This window comes from Neovison vison, chromosome 1 (assembly GCF_020171115.1).
Source record: "Neovison vison isolate M4711 chromosome 1, ASM_NN_V1, whole genome shotgun sequence".
Classification (NCBI taxonomy): Eukaryota; Metazoa; Chordata; class Mammalia; order Carnivora; family Mustelidae; genus Neogale; species Neogale vison.
Window position 1 is genome coordinate 117,728,373 of NC_058091.1, and position 19,079 is coordinate 117,747,451.

Here is a 19,079-nt window from a genome sequence, read left to right on the forward strand (position 1 = left end):
GAGAGAAGCTCTCCTGTTTAGTCACGAGGAAGCGGAGGTTCAGTGAAGGACTAACCTGCCTAAGGTCACACAGTGCTGTCTCTGCTCTATTCGGTTCACAGAGCTGCCTCTTCCCCGGCCCAGAGAAGAACCAAAGCAGAAAGGGCAGTCATCTGAACGTCACCCTACAGTCCTGACTTGTTTCCAGGCATGAGGGGCTCAGTAGTCCCTCAACAAAGGGTCTGAGCATGGGGAGGTGAGAGCTGAGCTTGGGTCCGGTGGCCTGGACAGGGGCTGGGAAGCTGACTCCAGGCCTGATCATCCACGATCGACAGCAGCCCCAGCCCCTGCCCGCCATGAAAGCGTGGCACTCTGCCCACCTCCTGCACACAGGCAAGCACTCGGGGCAAGTAAAGGGGCGATTGCAGCAAGCGTCGCCAAGTGCAAGGCCAGGGCTCCAGGCTGGGCCCACCAGTAAGACGAGAGGCCACGGATGTTTCAGCCTCTCCTGGAAGGAGACGAGCCCTCAGCATGCAGGTGCTTGGGCAGAGTGCTGGCGCCAGCTGAGGCTGCCTCTGCTAGGGCCCCAATTCCTGAGGCTAACTGTGAGGTCAGTTAGCCTCTTCCGGGCCTGGCAGGTCCTGCTCCTCCTGCCTCCGGGAATCCAGGACCCAGTAGTCCGTGCAGTGGGTCAAGTCCCTGAAGGGAAAATACTCCAAACTCACCACCCCGCTTAAACTCAGCCTTTGTGGGAGTGATCCAGAGCAGGGCAAGGCCCACAGGCGGCCTGGGGGGAAGCCCAGACTGCTGTGGCCATGGTGAGCCACAGACCCCTGCCCCTCCTCACTCTCTTTCCTCTCTCCCAGAGGTCCTTCCTGCTCCCCCTGGGCGGGCCCCTCACACCCTGGACCACCCAGGTCTGCTCGCCCTCTCCCTCCTGGCCCACCTGCAAGGATGCACAGGTGTTAAGTACAACCCCAGCCTCAGAAAGGCACTCCTGGCTCAGAACAGGGCCCTTTTCCTGTGTGTAGCCACGTGCACCCCAGGGGACTGGGCCTGGGATGGCCCAGCACTGAGGCCGGGTACGTGCCCTAGGAACCGCAAAAGCCTGCTTGTGGTGGAGGAAGCCATGGTGGGTTAAGTCACTGGGTGCCCTGGACCCTAGTGTGGGCAGCCACTGTGGCTAGTCCTGAGAGATAGTTAAATGTCACCAGCAAAGGTGTGTGAGCAATACAGGAGAATGAGAAAAAGTCAGGCTTGCGGACAACGCATCTGGGCACTCCACCTCGAGGCCTATCCGTGACCAGATGTCGGCCCCCTGGGGATCGGGCCCCCCACTCAAACGGAGGCAGACACCATCTGATAGAATGTCTCCTGGCAGAATAGCACTGGACTGGCCTGCCCCTCCCGCCTCATTTCCGTATTCACTGTGGCAGCTCTCTCCTCAATCACTTGGTCATTTCTCCTGCCATCGGTCATGAAAAAGCAAAGACTCAAACCTCTCTTGAGGGACAGAGTGAGAAACAGGGCTGTGGTCCTGGCCACATTTCGCCTCTGGGGAAAGCCTGGCACCTAATGTCCCTCTCTTCTCCAGCCTAGCTCCATGAGGAGGGATGCTCCTGAGGCTGCCCTGCACTGGGGGGTGGGGAAGGGCACTGGGGGGAGGGGCAGCCCGAGGGTACCCAGTGGGACATACACACCCCTCCGGGCACGGATCTGTGGGCCCACTTCCCAGGAGGGGAGCTGCCACAGCTCAGTCAAATGAGGGGCTCAGTTGGTGGGAGGCCTGCACACACGTCCCCCTCTGGTCAGATCCAGGGAAAGTCCGGCCTACACCCCCCGCCGGATCCGTGTGTGTGGAGGCCTGGACTCAGCCCTCCAGGCCTCAGATGCCTCACGGGTTATTTACTCTGCAGTCCCTTCAGGAACGTTGTTGGTTTCCACGGGGCCCTGCCTGTCTTTTCCACATCAAAACCAATTTTTTTTCCTGAGTAGAGAAGTTATACAAATTTACTATAGAGCATTTTAAAAAGAAATAAAGCACAAAGAAAAATGTAAAAGCAAACTCACAGATTCATCACTTCATGGAAAAAAAAGGGGTACTATTCTGGTATTCTTTTCTAAGAGAATATTTTTTAAAAGGTAGAACTGCAATTAGTTCTATCACTTTGGTGTATTTTTCTAAGCTTTTATTTAAAAACTTTTAGCAAAATTGGGCTTATAGTATACACGTTGTTCTTTTAACTGCTTTTATCACCCCCGTCCCCCAATTTTCCTGTATTGCACGAACACCTATGCTGGTGATATTCAGCTGTCTGTCAGGACTAGCTACAGCGACTGCCGCACTGGGGTCCAGGGTACCCCACGACTTAACCTGCCAGTGGACACGATGGCTTCCTCCACCGCTTGGGGAGCAGGATGTCTGGGAGAGGGAGCAGGGCTCTGTGGCTCATGCTGTGGCTCCAAATGTTAATAATGACAGAAAACAGAAGCCTCGCTCCCTGAAGCACACATGCATTCTCTCACCTCGGGGCTGAGGGCTTTCTGCACGCCGCCACACACAAGGCAGTGTGGTGTGCAGGGGAAGAACCTGTTCAAATAAGAACTGAGTTCAAATTCTGACTTTGTTGCTCAAGGTTCTTACAAACTTAGAACCTTATAAAAAGGAGTAAGCTCCCCTGCTTCGCAGGTTAAATAAGGAATCCCATGGCGCTGAGCGCTGACCTGCTGCTGGCAAGAACCAGTGCTCGGGGAGTGCTCTTGTGTCTCTGCGTTCGCTGCCTTCTGGCCCAGCCAACCTGCTCCTGCCTTGGGGCTGTGTCACAGAGCCTCCGGCAGGACACCTTCCCCCAGCTCAGCCCTGCACTGCGCCCCCTGCTCTCCTGGCAACCCCTGACCCCACTGCAGCCCAGATCTGTCCCCACCCAGAGAGACAGAACTTGACAGTGACCAATGCAAGCAGTTCTATAGATAGAAGAGGAGGAAGAGGCACACCTGTCACCAGTTGTTTCTGAACTGGTGAGGCCCTCGCCACCTGTCAATCTCCGAAGGGCTCCCACAGATGGTGCGAAAGCACCAGTGTCAGGACTCATCTCCCAGTTTTGTGGAAACACCTTTTTGTGATCCTTGCTCTCCCAAGCAGGTTCCTGGCATCCCCATTCTCTCCACACCAGGCCCAGCACCCTTCCTTCCAGCTGCTACCCATCACCCCCAAACACCTGCCTTTCTGAGGCCTTCTCTGATGTCAAGGAGCTGTATCCACCCTCCAGATCAGCAGTGGAACTTAGCAAGGCCCAAGGCAGACTGGAGTCAAAGGGCTCAGTTCCAAGATCGCCCCAAGCAAGCTTTACACCACAGACCCGTGGACAAAGCCAGTGTGTGTCCAGCAGAGAAAGGCCGCTGCCTGCGCTCTGTGTGGAGAACGTGCCACCGTACTGCCTTACGTTCTTGCACTCATGGCCAGTCTCAGTGGCTGTTATGTGTCACAACAGGGAATAGTGTGTCCCCTGCAGAACTTATGTCCCCATAAAGTAAGCAGTCAAATGAGATGCCATAGGACAGGGGATAAACAAGGGGGCACAAAATCTTATGGGGGGGTGCTGGAGGAAAACCCACATCTCCTGACTCCCAGTCTGGTTCTCTTTGCAAGTACGTAGAACCTCTACTTCTCCTCTGAGCCCTTCTCCCTCCAGCTGACTTCACCGTGGCCTCAGCAAGCACTGGATCTTCACTGAGAATCCTGTGGTGGTGGGAGCCACAAAGCCAGAAGGCTTTGGTGGGCCCCCCAGTCAGAGCCACAAGCTTACTGGGGTCTGATTCCCAGCAGCTTCTTTTCCCAGGCTTCTGCAGAGTGGCCCCCCCCACGCAGCGGGTAGATGGAACGTCTGCCTGACCCAGACTTGCACCTGCCAATAAGGCCATGTAGCACCAGCCTCACTCACTGGCTCACATGCCACGGCCCCTCTTTGAGGGGGTGCGCTGAGTATAAGCCCCAGACATAGCACATTCCTGGGAAAGGAGGTGTGGAGACTAGAGTGGGAGGCGGGAGCACGCCTCTGGGCCCAGGAGGCCTGCTTCTAGTCCCAGTGCAGGCATTTGCTTGCGGAGCAACCTCGGGGAAGTGACTTAATCTGAGAGTCGGCAGTGTGGACTCAATGGGCCCCAGGAGTCCACGGATGGGCTCCAGGGATGCCTGTGAACACGTGAATTTTAACTGACACTTGGTGTGTGAGGGGGTTTGTGCATCTAATAGAGACACATGGGCCCCTGGGCCCTGCCCATGGGTGCTGCTGGGGGTTGGAATATGTGACCACTCAGTCATTTGAGATGCTGGCACAGAATCCCTGCTGCTGCTCAAAAGCAGAAGCCAAGGAACAGCCCAACCCCATCTTCAGGTGAACTCGGTTCATCTCACAGACATGAAGATAGTTCTCAGCTCCTTTCCCTGTCAAAGGGACTGGAGAAGGCCAGAGCAGTACCAGGGGAAACCACAGTGGGACTCTAGCTGCTGTCACCTAACCCTGAACAACTCCACACGGTCTGGCAGACAGAAAGGAAGAGGGAAAGCAAGAGAGAGCATGGCCTGGAAAGAGGTCCGAAGTGAGCCTGCCTTCTCCCAAGGTGAAAGGGTCCAGCAGAGACAAGGAAGCATCTGGTGGTGCAGCCACCCTTGGGGCCCCCCGAGGAGGTGACCACAGCCATGAGTCAGCCCAGGAGACGGGATCTGCACAGTCTCAGAGTGTTCCTTTCAAAGCCCAGGTCCCAGCTCCGTGGACCCTCCAATGCCCCTAGCAGAGGAAAATCTCCCTATCGGGCCCTCCTTTGCATTGGGGCACAGAAAATTCTGAAGGAGCAGCCAGCAGTTCGAGTGCTCTGTGAGCTGAAGAGGGTGCTAGGGCAGATGGAGAAGTTGAGGCAGGGAGGAGGCGTCTCGACAGCAGTGCCCCAGCAGGCCCGGGCCAAAAGGGGGCCTGTGGAGCCTCAGGGGAAGAAGGCAAAGGGAGGGAGCCCGGGAAGTCAGGGTAAGAACCCAAGGGCGTGGCCTCCCTGTGCACAGAACACCGGCTTCCCCGGCTGGAGAGTGAGAAGCTAATCCGGAGACAGAGCACGGAGAGAAGCTCTGGGGTCTGGGGACCTGGCTGGAAACCTCACAGAGGCCAAGAAAGAATGCCCTCCTCCCCAAGCCTGTGCCTTTGAGCCCTCTCAGGGCTCACTCCTCTTCCCCTGTCATCCCTCCCCAACACACGGGAACAAGCTGGCATGGCCTCAGAAACAGACAGGAAAGCAGTAGGAGCCAATCTGCACGTGGCGGAAGCCTGTGGAGAAATAAATTGACAGGAGGAGCAAGAGGCCTCCATGACGATGCTGGCTGTGAGAGGCGACGGGCCCGCGGCTAGGTCTGTTTCTGACCCAGCCAGAGCTGGCTGCCCTGCTCACTTCCCTCTTCCGTTTGTCTGTCCCCCCAGCGTAGCCCCCACCACGTGCCTGTTTTCCACCGTGCGCCGTCATCTAAGGTACACCCCGACTCCAGAGGCTCTGTTCCTGATGAGGACTGCAACCAGAGGGCCCCCCCATAACGTGGCCGTCAAGGCTGCTCATAGTTGAAACCAGCCCATCCCTCCATCCTGGCTATGCTCCACTACACTATACTATACTCTACTGACCTCCTTATTCTCCACAGACCACTCTGGCCCTACACTCGCCTCTCTTCCAGGCCCCACAGCCCCGGCAAACCCTTAGACAGCACGTGTGATCCAGAAGTTCAAAGCTGCATGGATCTGGGCTAGCATCTCGGCACTGCCACTTACTGGCAGTGACTCCACCCTCTGGGCCTCACAGCCCCAGCTGAGACTCAACCCAACAATACACCCAGGGCCGTGAGCCAGCTCCTCGCCCAGCACACGGTCCGCATCCGGGAAGCAGGGTTCTCCTCCCCTGTGCTCTTGCAGCACCTACAGGCCTCACCATAGCGCGTACCACTAGGCTGCTCTTTGTTTTCATTGCTTTGCTTTGTGTGCTTGTTTTTCCAGCTGGACCATCAGGTTCCTTCAGACACGTACATTATTTGTTTTTCTGATTTCAGAACCATTCATTCATGGTAGCAAAGGCACAACACCTACTACATTCCAAAAGAGAGTCAGCCACCTAGAGTCCCCCTTAGATAACCTCTGAAATGTTCTGGCCGACCCCCTTGAACCTCTCATGCAGAAAGGTTTTCTTTTTTGAAAATTAAGATCATGTCACACATGGATTTTTGTGTCTTGATTTTTTTACTCAACACTCCAAGGTGAACGTTTCTCTGTATCAGACGTTCTTCAAAAACTTTTTTTAACATCTACCTAACACTCTGGCATGTGGAGCACCATCACTGACTCAACTGCCATCCTAGGAAGAGAGGTCAGGTTCAGTCCCCAGACAGGGAGACCGGCACTCGCTGACCACCAACCACCTTCCTTCAGTGTTGATCAAATGCATTTCCTCCCTTCTTCTAGGCAAGCCCATTTCCCGTGGACAAGACTCGGGGTGAAAAACGGAACTGGCTGTGATGTGTGAGTCAGTGTGGTGGGCCGGCCAGCAGAGGCAAGAGCCCGACTCCTGGACCCTGTCTCCCCGGGACTGGTGTCGGCCAGATCAGCCGAGGGAACACCCAGCAGCACCCCCTGCCTTTCCTCTGACCCCTTCAGATCAAAGACGCTCTCTGCCCACAGGCATGGGAGGGTGAATAAAGTTTAAAGTGCAATGCTTGTCCAGCTCAGTCACCACATCACAGGGGGAACAGCCCAGAGTAAGAGGATGCTGGACATACACAAGACAAGACCCAGGAAGGCATGACAGAAAGTGGCCAATTTTCTAAGGGGCGGAAGTGTGTTCTCTGTGGCTCAAAAGGTAAACCTGGGGCCAGGGGACAGAAACCACAAGGAAACAGATTTTGGCTCAGCCTGAGTGACACAAAGAACGACCGGCTGTTACTTTGCAAGGTGGTGAATCCCCCAACACTGGAGAGCACCAGGGCCAAGATTATCTGGAAGGGCTTGAGGCATAGCTGATGAGACCACACAATGGTGAAGGCCCTCCCACCCTGACGGGGGCTGTAGGAGCCTGTCACAGGGACATGCTCTAGCAGCAGCCTGCCTGTGAAACATTCTTCATGTCCATATGCTCCCACTACAGCTAAAGCCCGGCTCCCAGGGACCCACTTGCGCATCTTGAAGAAGAGTCTCCCAGGCTTTTCAGAACCAAGAGAAACATGTGTAACCTATTGAAAACCCAATTACATGGACAGATACCACAGCTAGCAAGATGGAAATTATACCATATGCAGTGAGCGAATGTTTTTTAAAGAAAAATGCCCCCCTTCTTGTGTGTTTTTGCCTTTTTTCTGGTTGCTAAAACAATTAGTCTTACAGTCCATCTGGCAATTTACATGCAATTACCCAGGATGCTTTGCATGGGTACTCGGGCCACTCCAGGTATCAGAAGAAACATGCTCAACTGAAGTGTAACCAGCATTCCTTCCCGCACAGACTCCGCCCGCCAGCATCCAGCTGGAAATGAGAGAGTGGCCACAGGGAATAGCTCGTACCCAGGGCAACAGGAGGGGCCTAGAAGGCTCCTGGAAAGACTGAGCTCCCAGCCTCCCTTGATGAGTGTCCTTCCACGAAAGAAAGAAAAGAGACACATTCTAATAGAGCCCTGCACCCTGTATGGATGTTTGGCTCAGGGCCAGATTTACCAAGTTGCCCACCCAGCTACTTTCTGGGCGTAAGCATGGGGAGAGGCAGGCAAGCGGTTTTAAAGGAGTCTTTAAATGTTGTTTGAGGGCTGGGAACCTCACCCTTTCCAAAGTCAGCAGAAGGAGGAGTGAGACGTCAAGAGCTCAGTCTCTAAAACACTGAAGCACAAGGAGGGGGGACACTGTGAAGTCCACAGCCTCCTCCCACCCCCACCCTTGCCTGTCTGCTACCCCAACTCACGGGCTGAACCACTACCTCTATCCTGGGTTTGCTGCCCTTCCCCCAGCACCATGGGGAGTCAGGGATTAGGTTATAAGAACCATTAAAAAAAAAAAAAAAAAAGAACCATAAATATACCTAGTTCAACTTAAAAAAACAAACAAACTGCTATTTAAAATAACTGGCCCTAAACTGGCTTTGGAAGGGTGGTTTGCTACAGACTTTACTGTTTGCCCTGGAGATGGAGCCTGTCCTAGCGAGGGTTCCTCCCGGCAGCCCTAGGCTTGCTCCCTGGGCAAGCTGCTATTCAGAAAGCACCAAATGCCAGCCCATCGGTGGGAAACTCACAGGACCCATACTAGAGCTAGAAGCTCTGGGCTGACTGAACCCGAACCCTTTTCTTTACCATATCCTGGAGGGCTTCCAGGAGAGGAAGGCTTATGGGTACTCTGCCTGAGCTACTTTCTGGGCGGACAGAAGGAGCACTGAATCCCAACCCCAGGTCCCAGTCAGGCCCGGACTCCACAGGCAGCATGAGGAGAGACACCTAGATTTTTCTTTTTCTTTGACACCTTGCATTAAGAAGACAGTACAAAATGATACCTCAGAAGAGCAACTGATTCCTGAGACTGCCACTTCAGCCTCTCCTCTGGGCCATGCCTGAGGTTAGGACTCCCTGAGGCTGCATGGCCACATTCCCCACCCTGGATGCTGGGCCAGGGATGTACAGGGGAGAGCCTTTCTGCTGGCCAAGGCTCCTTGCTTCAGTGACTACCTGCTTCACAGCAGCGTTCTGGAATAAAGGAAACTTCTGGTATCCAATAGAGATGGGACAGGGAGGCACCACAGGGAACCTAGCTGTCCCATCCACCAAAACTCCTGGTGTCTGACCCGGAATGAAAGGGCCTTGAGGCCTCACCACACAACACATGGTCTGAGGCCTGAGAGGGGGACCAGCGAGGGGCAAAGGTCTGCGGGCAAGGACCCAGCCTCTCGGGAAAAGGACCTGCAAACAGCTCTCCCACAGAACTATTTCTGGGAGTAGAGTTTAGAAAGAAGGTGCACGACACCTGGCAGACTTCCTGGATGTCTAAGTCACTGCACCCGGCGCTTCGCTGGCACGCGGGTCTACATACCATTTCACATTCCGGCGAGGGCCACAGGAGAGCAGAGCAGCCCGGGTTCCGCGGGGCTGCAGCCCTCCCCCAGGAGGCCTCTGGGCACTTACCAGGAAGCGGACATCGTCAAAGCCATTCAGAAGCAACCTGCTCTCATACTGCTGCAGCCCAACGGCCTCCAGCCACTCCCCGACGCTCTGCTCCAGCGTCCGCGAACCTGACGAGAGAGGAATCGGCAGACGCTTGAAAAGGGAAAAACCATTAAGGCGGTAGCAGCGGCACTCAGAGGAAGACAGATGGCACTGCCACATCATAGTCATTACCATAGGGCAGCCAGACTATGTACAAGAGACCAGAGAGCAGAGGACCTGCAGCTCCTCTTCCAGGTGCAGGTCAAGGGCAGGACAGCCCGGGCTGCTCACACACACACACACACACCCGCTCCCCCCAGCCCCCCAGTCTGAGCGGCTCCGGGGCCGCGGTGGCACATGCACGGTCGCCGCGCACAGGTCGGGGCAGTTCCTTGTCAGTGTTCGCACTGAGGCATTTCAGGAAGTCTGTTCCCACAGGCACTAGAGGGGCTGGGGGGCTTCTCTTATCCATGCAACTTCTGGAGCCCCTGCGGGGCCTCGGACGAGGGGCAAGTCCTGCGACCTTGCAGCACACACCAGTCAGGAGAGCGCACGACTCTTCATGCAGCGGAGGGACACAGGCACACAGCGAGGGCTCCGGGAGGGAAGCAGCGGCGACTGTTCACAGGGACCCGGCACATGCAACGCAAGCAGCACAGAACCCGGCAGGGGGAGAAAAGAGACTTTTACTTGTTTTCCCCCAGCAGTCCCGGAATAAGCAAACCATGGCCACCGGCCCTTTGTGCTCAGAGGCTCAAGACAGAGGGGCCGAGGGTGCAGAGCCTGGGCAGTTGCCCAGGAATCAAGCTCAGGTGTGGCTCAGCTGTGACAGTGACATCGCACTCCTGGGGGCCGTGCGGCCGGCGGGGCCAGGAGCTCAGTCCACGGCTAGACTCTGGCTGCTGGTGAGCAGGGCGTCTCCCGCGCCAGGGTGCTGGCTGAACGGCTGCTTTCCCGGGCTGGGCTCTCTCGCCGGGGCTGGGCATTCATTTTCCTCTTGTGGTAGTGGCTGTGCCTGTGACTCGCCTGCCTGCTCAGGTGGAAAGCAGGCAGGCGGATCTAGTTCTTGGCTAGAGAAGACAAAATCCAGCCCGATGAAAGAAAGGGGAAAAAGAAGCGGTCCTCTGTCAGCTGAGCTGCGGCGGCTTAAGTCTATTCACGTTCGGCGCTGTTCTCTCTTTGGCTGACTGATAAAGACAGCAACTGTCTTTCCAGGGTCTCCGGATCTCGACGTTCTCCTTGGAGGACCAGCGGGGAAGGGACGACATGTATCTACTCTGCTCCTCGCACCGGACAGGGGCGTGTGGCACAGTGGGGAGGAACAGAGTTTAGCCCTCCCTGCAGACCTGAGCTGAGCGCCTGACCCCCACCTACTTCTCTGGTTCTCCTGGGCAAGAACAGATAAAAGGAGGAAAAGAAAAAAAAAAGAAAAAAAAAAGAGGAAGGGAGGAAAAAGAAGAACCAACTACGAAAACATCACCTCCAGAGAACTCTTGACACGGTGAAAGTCATTCTGTTGTTCCCAGCACTTTCTGCCCTTCAATGCAGTCCAAGGCTAACTGGCTTGGTTATCTAGGAGCCCCCGGCGACCCTCCTGTCCCCTGTTCTGGGGCTCCCCTCCTCTGTCCTCTGCAGAAGAGGTGGTGTTCAGGGACCCGGTGGCCTCCTGATGCACGCTGCAGCAGCGCTCCAGGACGCTGGGTCCCCTTTCCTTGAGTGGGGCTGTCTGCTCCAGGGAACCTAAGCGGCGAGCTCTTGTGTGCCCATGAAGTCAAGTGTCGCCGGCTGCTGATTCATTCCTGCTTGTAATCCCCCAGCCGGGCAGCTGTGGTCCTGCCTGCTCCCGGCGGATGCGTGCGCTCACAGAACCGCAGCAGAGTGCTTTGTCTGGAGGCTCCTGGGCTCCACGCTGCCTGCTGCCGGCCCCACAGCCCTCGCTCGCTCTCATAATGTCTGGCCCTCCCCCTCTCCCCTCCCCACCCTCCTCCCTTCCACGCTCAGGAAAATACATCAGGGATCGGACATCGGAGCAGAAGCTGCTGCTGCTGCCACCGCCCAGGGAGAAGGACACAGCAGCACAAGCACCAGAGCAAAATGACAGGTTCCCCGGCATCGCATGTCAGCCGACACACATGCGTATGAAAGGCGGAGACGGGGAGACTCTACCTGCCGCTCAAGGGGCTGGAAGCAGCTTATCGGGGACAGAGAAGGCACATTCCTACAGTTTGGGCCAACAGTTTCTAGGACAGCCAGAGAAGGGGACAGAGGAATGACACGGCCCTGAGGGCACAGCCCATAGGTGAAGTGACCGCCCCCACCCCCACTCACCACGTAAGAAAGATTGTACCTCCCTGCCAAGAGGATAAGCCATGGGGCGTCACAGAAACAGGCGATGAAATAAAGACATTCCACCTAATATTCATCAGGTGAGCAAGCGTACTCAACAACTTGGAAAGAGGCTTCTCTCTGGGCCTATTGGAGCCCAGGGGAGAAGCACCAGGCCCAGAGCAGGCTCCTCACAATCTAGAGGAGGAGCACGTGGGAGGGGGGCAGGCACCAAGGAAGAAGCCCAAACCCCAAGTACAGCTGTGAAGACAGAAAATGTAACATGTACAGGAACCACATGGCCCCCTCTAAACATGCAACGCCTACAGCTCAGCAGACTGTAGACGTCCCTGGTGAAGAAGGGGGCTATGTGTGCAGGGAGATCAGGCCCCTGAGGAGCCTGCAGTGAACAGCTACTACAACGGCTGGCTTTAGCAAAAGAAAGCAAGTGATCTCTCCGCTGCTCTACAGACAGGCCTTTGTTCAAAGCAGCCAGAGCTGCCCGGGCCAGTGGGAAGACTTCCCTTCTCAGGGCTCCAGACAGTGGAATGAGCTGTGAAACCTGTCTGTCGGGGATTCAGGTAAGTGGCTCCTGTGCTGGAAGCTCAGGTTCCCGAGGCCCAAGACAAGAATAAGACTCCAGTTCCAGCTAGGGTCTTGCCCTTCAGGACACGTGCCTCTGTGAAACCAGGCATACTGGGCAAGCCTGGGCTTGTTTAATGGCTGCCTGCTGGCCGGCCGGCTCCTCCTCCTCCCAGGCTGGCAACCCCAGAGCCCACGCCTCCTCTTCCAGATCCAGAAACCTAAGGACAATCTGAACCCTGCTACTGACTATTCAGAACAAACGAGAACTGTGCTTTGATCCGAGGTGAAGGCTGGTGCTCCCTGAGGTCCTGGGGAAAGCCCCCTCCCGCCCCATCGGGCAGAAGCCAGAGTTCACGGGTGGAGCTGAGTCTACTCTCCTAAGCTTCTGGAAAGAGCGGTGCAGACACACTGGGTGCAGCGGTGCAGACACACTGGGCTGGGCCTCTGCAGCACGGGCGGATGCCCTCTCTGTCCAGGTGGCCGTGCTCACCGGCCTGCCCTGGACTCTCCCCTAAGCTGCTGTATGGAGGACGGCTCAATGCAGCGCAGTGGTGCCAAAACAGGATCCGGAGACGCAGGGCGGTAGCCGGACCACAAACTCACGTGGGTTTGTGGGGGGTAAGGGCTGGGTGGGACCCACAGGGCAAGGAAAGAGCTCCGTGTCACCACCCCCAAGGAGAAGGGTTCTTCCAGAAATGTGTTTTCCAGGGATGCTGCCACATCTCCTGATTTATCAAGGTGAAGACGTCATGGCCTGCTCTGACCCACACTCTCAAGCATACTCTCTGCACTCCTCAGACACAGAGGGGTACAGGGAAGCAGAAAGCAGCTTCAGCTGAACTATCAATCCCATTCCTGGCTGTCCCCAAAGCACAGCTTTGAAAACTGGCAGCAGTTTTGTCTTGGTACTGAACATCTATTCCCAACAAACACCTGACTCTCGATAAAAGCCCACACACCACAACAGAGTGTGAGATTGTTTGCCTGAGTGTGGAGCCAGCATGTGGAAGCAGAGCTGCAAACTTTTAGCCAGATGAGCCAACTCTGAAGACCCCAGCATCATCTAAGAAGGACTGGGATGGACCAAAGTGGGCTGGGGCCCCTCTGCTGGGAGCCAGGGCAGCAAGGCTGCTGGGGAGAGGAGGCTCCAGGAACCCAGCTGGAAAAGCAGTGGAGGGAGACAAGCTAGGGGAGATGCCCCCCCCTTCTTTAGGTTTTTCAATACGATTAGGTAATTATTTCATGGACAAAAGATGAGCAGTGCCACCATTTACCTCTTCCGCTCAATTTTTTGTATCTAGGACTCATTCCCAACAAACCTGTGGGGTAGGTTCTATTATTTAGATGTTTGTAGATAGGGAACTATGGGCTCAGAGGCAAGTAAGTGACTCTCCTAAGACCTGTATGTATCCAGAAGTAGTATCTGAACCCAGGGCTGAGCCTCCAGAGCCCACGCTCTTTCCAGAAGCACCGAAGCCTTGGCAGACATTTTCTCCCTGAGATGCACACCTGTCTCCACCCATCAGCCTTCCTGACAGGGCCAGAGGAGCTAGAGGTGTCCCTTGGGCTAGGAGGCCAATCCTGGATGGAAGCTCTGGGAACCCCACCCCTTTGGTTAGAGAGGCATTTCTCCACGATGACGGGGAGAGGCCACGCCCCTCTGAGCTGCTTTCAGCCTGGGAGTTCTGGTGGCAGGGGGTCTGCAGATGCTTGGGAGAAGGGGTGGGAGACTTGTTCTAGTGAGGAGGCACCTTTAGTAATGTGACCTCATCTAAGAAAAGTAACACAACCACAAATCTATTACCAAGGAAAACGACTCAGACATGGCCTCTCTGGCTGCCAGCTTCAAACAAAGGAAAATGGAGGCTGATCTCACCCCTAGGGCCTTGAAAAGAAAAGCAAGCCCAGAGCGGCAGTGATCTAGAGTAAAAATGATGAATGAGTAAGTAAATGGAAAAATGCAGAGAAAGAGCAGCAAAGCCACTCCCTCCAGGAGACATCTGCTAACGGTCTGACCCCACTGATCAACTCCAAGGCTCTGCCGCTGGCATGGAGGAGGTAAGCGAGAGCCCATTTCTCATGAAGGGTTAGTGCCAGAGCTGTCTGGGAAGCTGGAGAGACCAAGCTGAGGTGTACTCCAATTTAAGCCAATCAGAGACAGCCTACATTTACACACATAATTATGGGTAAGTGACAACCATTAACTTTAAAACCAACCAACCAACAAACAACAAAACCTTCCTAACAAGCAGGCCTAAAATGCAATTTCCCCTCCAATATGTAAAAAGTGTCATAACTCTGAAATAATAGCTCGGTGGGCCATACAGATCCATGAGGATCTGACCTGCAGCAGCATGGAGTGGGCAGAGGCTGACCTCTCTCATCCACCGAATGTCGTCTTCTGGGTCAGAGAAAAAAAACCTGAGCCAGAAAGGAGCCAAAGGTCTGCGTTCCACAGGGGAAAAATGGCTGCTTGGTACGATACCTGAGATCTTCTGCTGTTCCTGAGAAAAGTCAATCCCTTCGCCAATAGAGCTCATGATTTTCTCAATCTGAAACGAAAGAAAAGAAGGACAAAAAGGAGAGGCTGTCAGGCTCGAGTTAAACATTGCCAGCTCACCATCAGCACCTGCGTCAGGGGTGTGAGGGCGGGGGAGGCCCTCCAGGTCTCTTCCAGATCATTCCAAGGTCCAGCACCAACCTGCAACAGATCAGAACTCTTTGCCGCTCAAATCAAGAGAGGCCCTTCTGTGACCACAGCCGAACGGGGGTGAAAGGCTCCAAGGAGAGCGAGTGGGAGACCACCTGTGCTCAGCTGCTGGAAAGGCTGGCGAATCTTCCTTCCGTGGCATTTATGTGTCACTCCCTGCGGCAGTTCCCCAGCCCAGCAGAGACGGGGCACAGGGGGCACCAGCAGGCCAGAGCTGGCACATTTCACTGCTCACACCAGAATTTAAATTCCATGAGAGCAGAGACTTTGCCAACTCGGTTCCCTGTGACACCCCAAGTGCCTAAAGCCTAAAGCCGTGTGTGGCAAATTCCAGCATTCAACAGATAATTGACATTGCCTGACTGTCAGCTCTGAGATCTGAGGGCGATTTCGAGAGCTGAGACAAGCAGAGGACCTGAACACGGGAGCCTCTCAGAAGTCAGAGTGAAACAGGCATACAACTCTGATCAGAGGATCTTTTGCGCCCTGAAGGTACAGACATGTATCCTTCCTCTGGATCACAGCAGACAGAGTGAGCCAGTCTCGAAGCATCCAAGGTCTCCAGCATTGCCCCCTGTATGGATCACCTGTTCCAGCCATCTGGCTTAGGTCACCCTGAGCCAGATCCAAGCCCCCCACTCCAGGAAACCTGGGCAGGGGCAGGGCAGAGCAGTGAGGAGGAGGCTACCTTCTCTCCTCCTCCTCTTTTGGGTTGCAGTGATAATGAGCTCATTCATTGCTCTTTTTCCAAAAAAAAAAAAAAAAAAAAAAGGGGGAAAGAGAACCTTTTGTTCCAGAGCTTGGATGCTTTTTCCTCTAAGTGCAAGTAAGGAGCCTGGGTCTGACAATCAAAAACAAAACAAAACAACCCCACAAAAACAAAAAAACCACCACGACCAACTTTCCAGCCAGTCTCCAGCTGGCAAAGATGGCACATTTGACACCCAGCAGAAGAACACATCTTCCCCTTCACAGCTGAGAGCTGAGGCTCTTCTCCGCCACAGAAATGCCTGCCTGCTCCAGCCGTCACCTGATTGCCTGTTAACATGCACTGTGAACTGTGAATTTCTGAGCTCAGCAAAAGCCAAGGGAAACACAACATAGCTGACCTATGGAGCAAGCTTTGGTGCACCTCGGCTTTACTGGCCCCACCACTCAGGGGCCGGCACCGAAGTGGGCAACACTAGAGTGGGTCTGCCCTGCCCCGTGAAGAAACCACCCCCTTCCAAGAGCTGCCTCCTTCAACAGGTAGCTTGGTGCAAGGTCCACCCGTGAGGATAGGCAAGTACTTCCACCCTTTCCCAGCCTCAGTGTTACGTCTACAGAAAGGGGAATGGGTCTTGCCTCCTATAATGGGCTGTTGTGTATAAAGGATTCAAAGTAATCTGTGCTCACAGCAGATGCCCGGTCAGAGGCTCGTTTGCTTTCCATTCCCCCTCTGTTTCCCTCAGAACTCCAATGAGTAAAACCTCCTTATTTTTAAAGTTAAAAAAATACACTTTCACTTCTATTTTGTGACAAGTCCTCCCATCTACACGATTCAAGGTTCAAAAGGTACAAAGGTTACTCAGAGGAAAATCTCCCTATCCCTGTCTAGCTCTCCTCCCTGCAGGCAACCAGTATAACCAGTTCCTCCAGTACGCTTGGAGATGAGTTGCAGTCTCCTGTGAGCAAACATGGAAAGATATCCTGCCCCCTACTGAGAGAGGCAGCCCATATATGCTGCTCTGTATCTTGCTTTCTCTATTTAATATGACATCTTGGAGGTCCTCCACAGTTTATAAGAACATTCTTTTTTTTTCTCCCCAAATGGATGAACTGTGTCATCTGGTGTGGGGCTATTTATTTAACCCATCCCCTGGTGGGCACGTGCATAGTTTCCAATCTTTCCGTATTCCCAACAGCGCCATGACGAACACTGTTCTACAGAAGTGTTTGTACACATGTACAAGTGTATCTGTAGGATAAATCCTAGTTCTCTCCTGACAGTTCTTCCAGGCACAAAATCTTGAGTTCACGGCAGAGACCCCACAGATCATACAATCCCATTTCCAACCCCCACGTCCGATTTTGCTAAAGGTCTTCCAGAGACGGGGCACTTGCTAACTCTCCCTGTCATTTCACTCTCTTTGCAGAAAGCACCAATTTATAACATCAGTCTTTTCACACATCCGAAGCTTTCTTATACAACTTCAAGCCACTGGTCTGGTTATTCCCCTAGAGCACCTCCTCTTCCTCAAGAAAGGCTTAGGAATATTTGCAGAGAGCTCTTCCTATCTGTGGAGGGGCCAACAAGGCGCCCCTCCACCCCCAGCCGCACTGAAGGGATACTCAGCGCACAGGTCCCAAAGCCTGGTTCACTCAGATCACAGAAGCCTCCAAGCTGGGCAAAGAGCAGGCACTCCCCTACACATCTGTTGATATGCCTTCCTTGTCCTTCTCTATATTTATAGGAGAAAAATAGGGCACTCAGGGGTGCCTGGATGGCTCCATCAGTTGGGTGTCTAATTCTTTTTTTTTTTTTTTAAGATTTTATTTATTTGTTTGACAGAGAGAGAGAGATCACAAGTAGGCAGAGAGGCAGGCAGAGAGAGGGGGAAGCAGGCTCCTTGCTGAGCAGAGAGCCCGATGCAGGGCTCGATCCCAGGACCCTTGGGACCATTATTTGAGCTGAAGGCAGAGGCTTTAATCCACTGAGCCACCTAGGTGCCCCTAGGTGTCCAATTCTTAATTTCAGCTGAGGTCATGATCTCAAGATCCTGAGACAGGGCCCCGTGTCTGGCTCTGTGCTCAATGGGGAGTCTGCTTGAGAGTCTCTCTCTCCCTCTGCCTCTCCCCCTGCTCATGCTCTCTCTCAAATAAATAAATAAAGCTTAAAAAAAAAAAAAAGTAAGGTCCTCAAAGTGAGAAAACTTTTTCCTATATGGGGGCAGGGAGAGAGGATGGGTCCTTATCCCTGGAATGGTTCCACTAGGCTATGGGTCTATCTTTGAGGCCAAAGAGGGTGTATGTGGGAGAATGACCACTGTAAGAACCATGAGGGTTGGAAGAAAGTGTGGTTTACTTGCCATTTTCCTCCTGGGCCTGGTTCTGGTTAAACAGGCAACTTACTGAATGAATGAAAGGAAGTGGGGGTGGGGGAAGTTTCCATTTACTTAGAGCCAGTAGTGGAAAAGCTGTTTTCCCAATGCCAGCAGGGGGGAGAGCTGAAATGGAGGATGACCCCAAGGTAGCTTTTCATATAAAGTCAAGTCACCTACAGTACACGTTTCATTGTCCTCATAATCACCCGAAACCCAAAGCCCCAGCGGGCCTAACCAATCAACATCTCCTGGCCAAACTCAGGAGATCTTGCCAAAGGGCCTTTTGAAATCACAGTGAACAGAGTAGAACACCCCACTGCTTCTTCGTTCTGTTCCTTCCTGCCTGCCTGCCCCAGGAGTCACCCTCACACCAACTACAAAGGGCCAGGCACGGCCCACATTTCTACAACCCACCCTTTGGCAGGGTACGCAGGGACACTCACAACTGTTTCATTGAAACTATACACGATGCTTTGCTGTTCTGTAACTGTAGTATCTAAGTCAAGCTGAGAAGATCCTAGTTCATAGAGGAACTGGGAGTAATCGGCAGTTTACGGACAACTTACAACCTAGCTCCCCTTCCTGCCCTGGTGGAGACATAGGGCTAGGAGGGACGCAGCAGTGAGGAGGTCCTGTGTGAGCATAGACTGGGATGTGCCCAGCCTCACTCCGTAAGCACTGAGCTGTCTGGGGCTGTGATCCTACCCAGCGCCTCCGCCTGGGCTGGGGAGATGGGGAGACGGCAAGGAGCTGGATCTCATCTTCTGGCTCAGCCACACCCTCCATGGCCCAGAACCAGCGAAGACAGAATACCGTCATTTCAGTCTAGACAAAGAGGAGTGAGCTGTCAGAGAAAACAGATACCATTCTGATCCACATACTTTGTGTAGTTTCACCATTTAGGCTTGAGTTAAAAAAACCCAATCTGATCAGGCTGTTTTCCCAGAAATGTTCTGCATCTCAGGGGAGAAAGAGGCAGATGGAATGTCATGGAAGGGCACTGTTCAATGCTCTCTTTTCTGTTGTGTAGGATCAGCGACATCTTGGGGGAGAGATGGACAAAGCCCGCACTTTACTCCTGTACTTCACATAAACTCTACAGGGAACTTCTGTTTGTGTTTGGTAAAGTAAGGCCTGAAATTTATCACTGTAATGGATACATGTATTTTAAAAATGCTTGTAAGTGCTCCATTTTC

General features: G+C 53.9%; 1 protein-coding gene across 5 annotated transcripts in view; it reads right to left on the reverse strand.

Moving 5' to 3' along the window:
• ANKS1A (ankyrin repeat and sterile alpha motif domain containing 1A) overlaps window positions 1-19,079 on the reverse strand; it is a 177,666-nt gene that overhangs the window by 18,062 nt on the left and 140,525 nt on the right. For all 5 annotated transcript variants that reach the window (XM_044254970.1, XM_044254986.1, XM_044254962.1 and 2 more), the window contains 2 exons: window positions 14,576-14,642; window positions 9,160-9,266 (listed from right to left, as the gene is read on the reverse strand). In XM_044254970.1, the coding sequence (XP_044110905.1) occupies window positions 9,160-9,266; window positions 14,576-14,642 (174 nt within the window). The remainder of the gene's footprint in view (window positions 1-9,159; window positions 9,267-14,575; window positions 14,643-19,079) is intronic.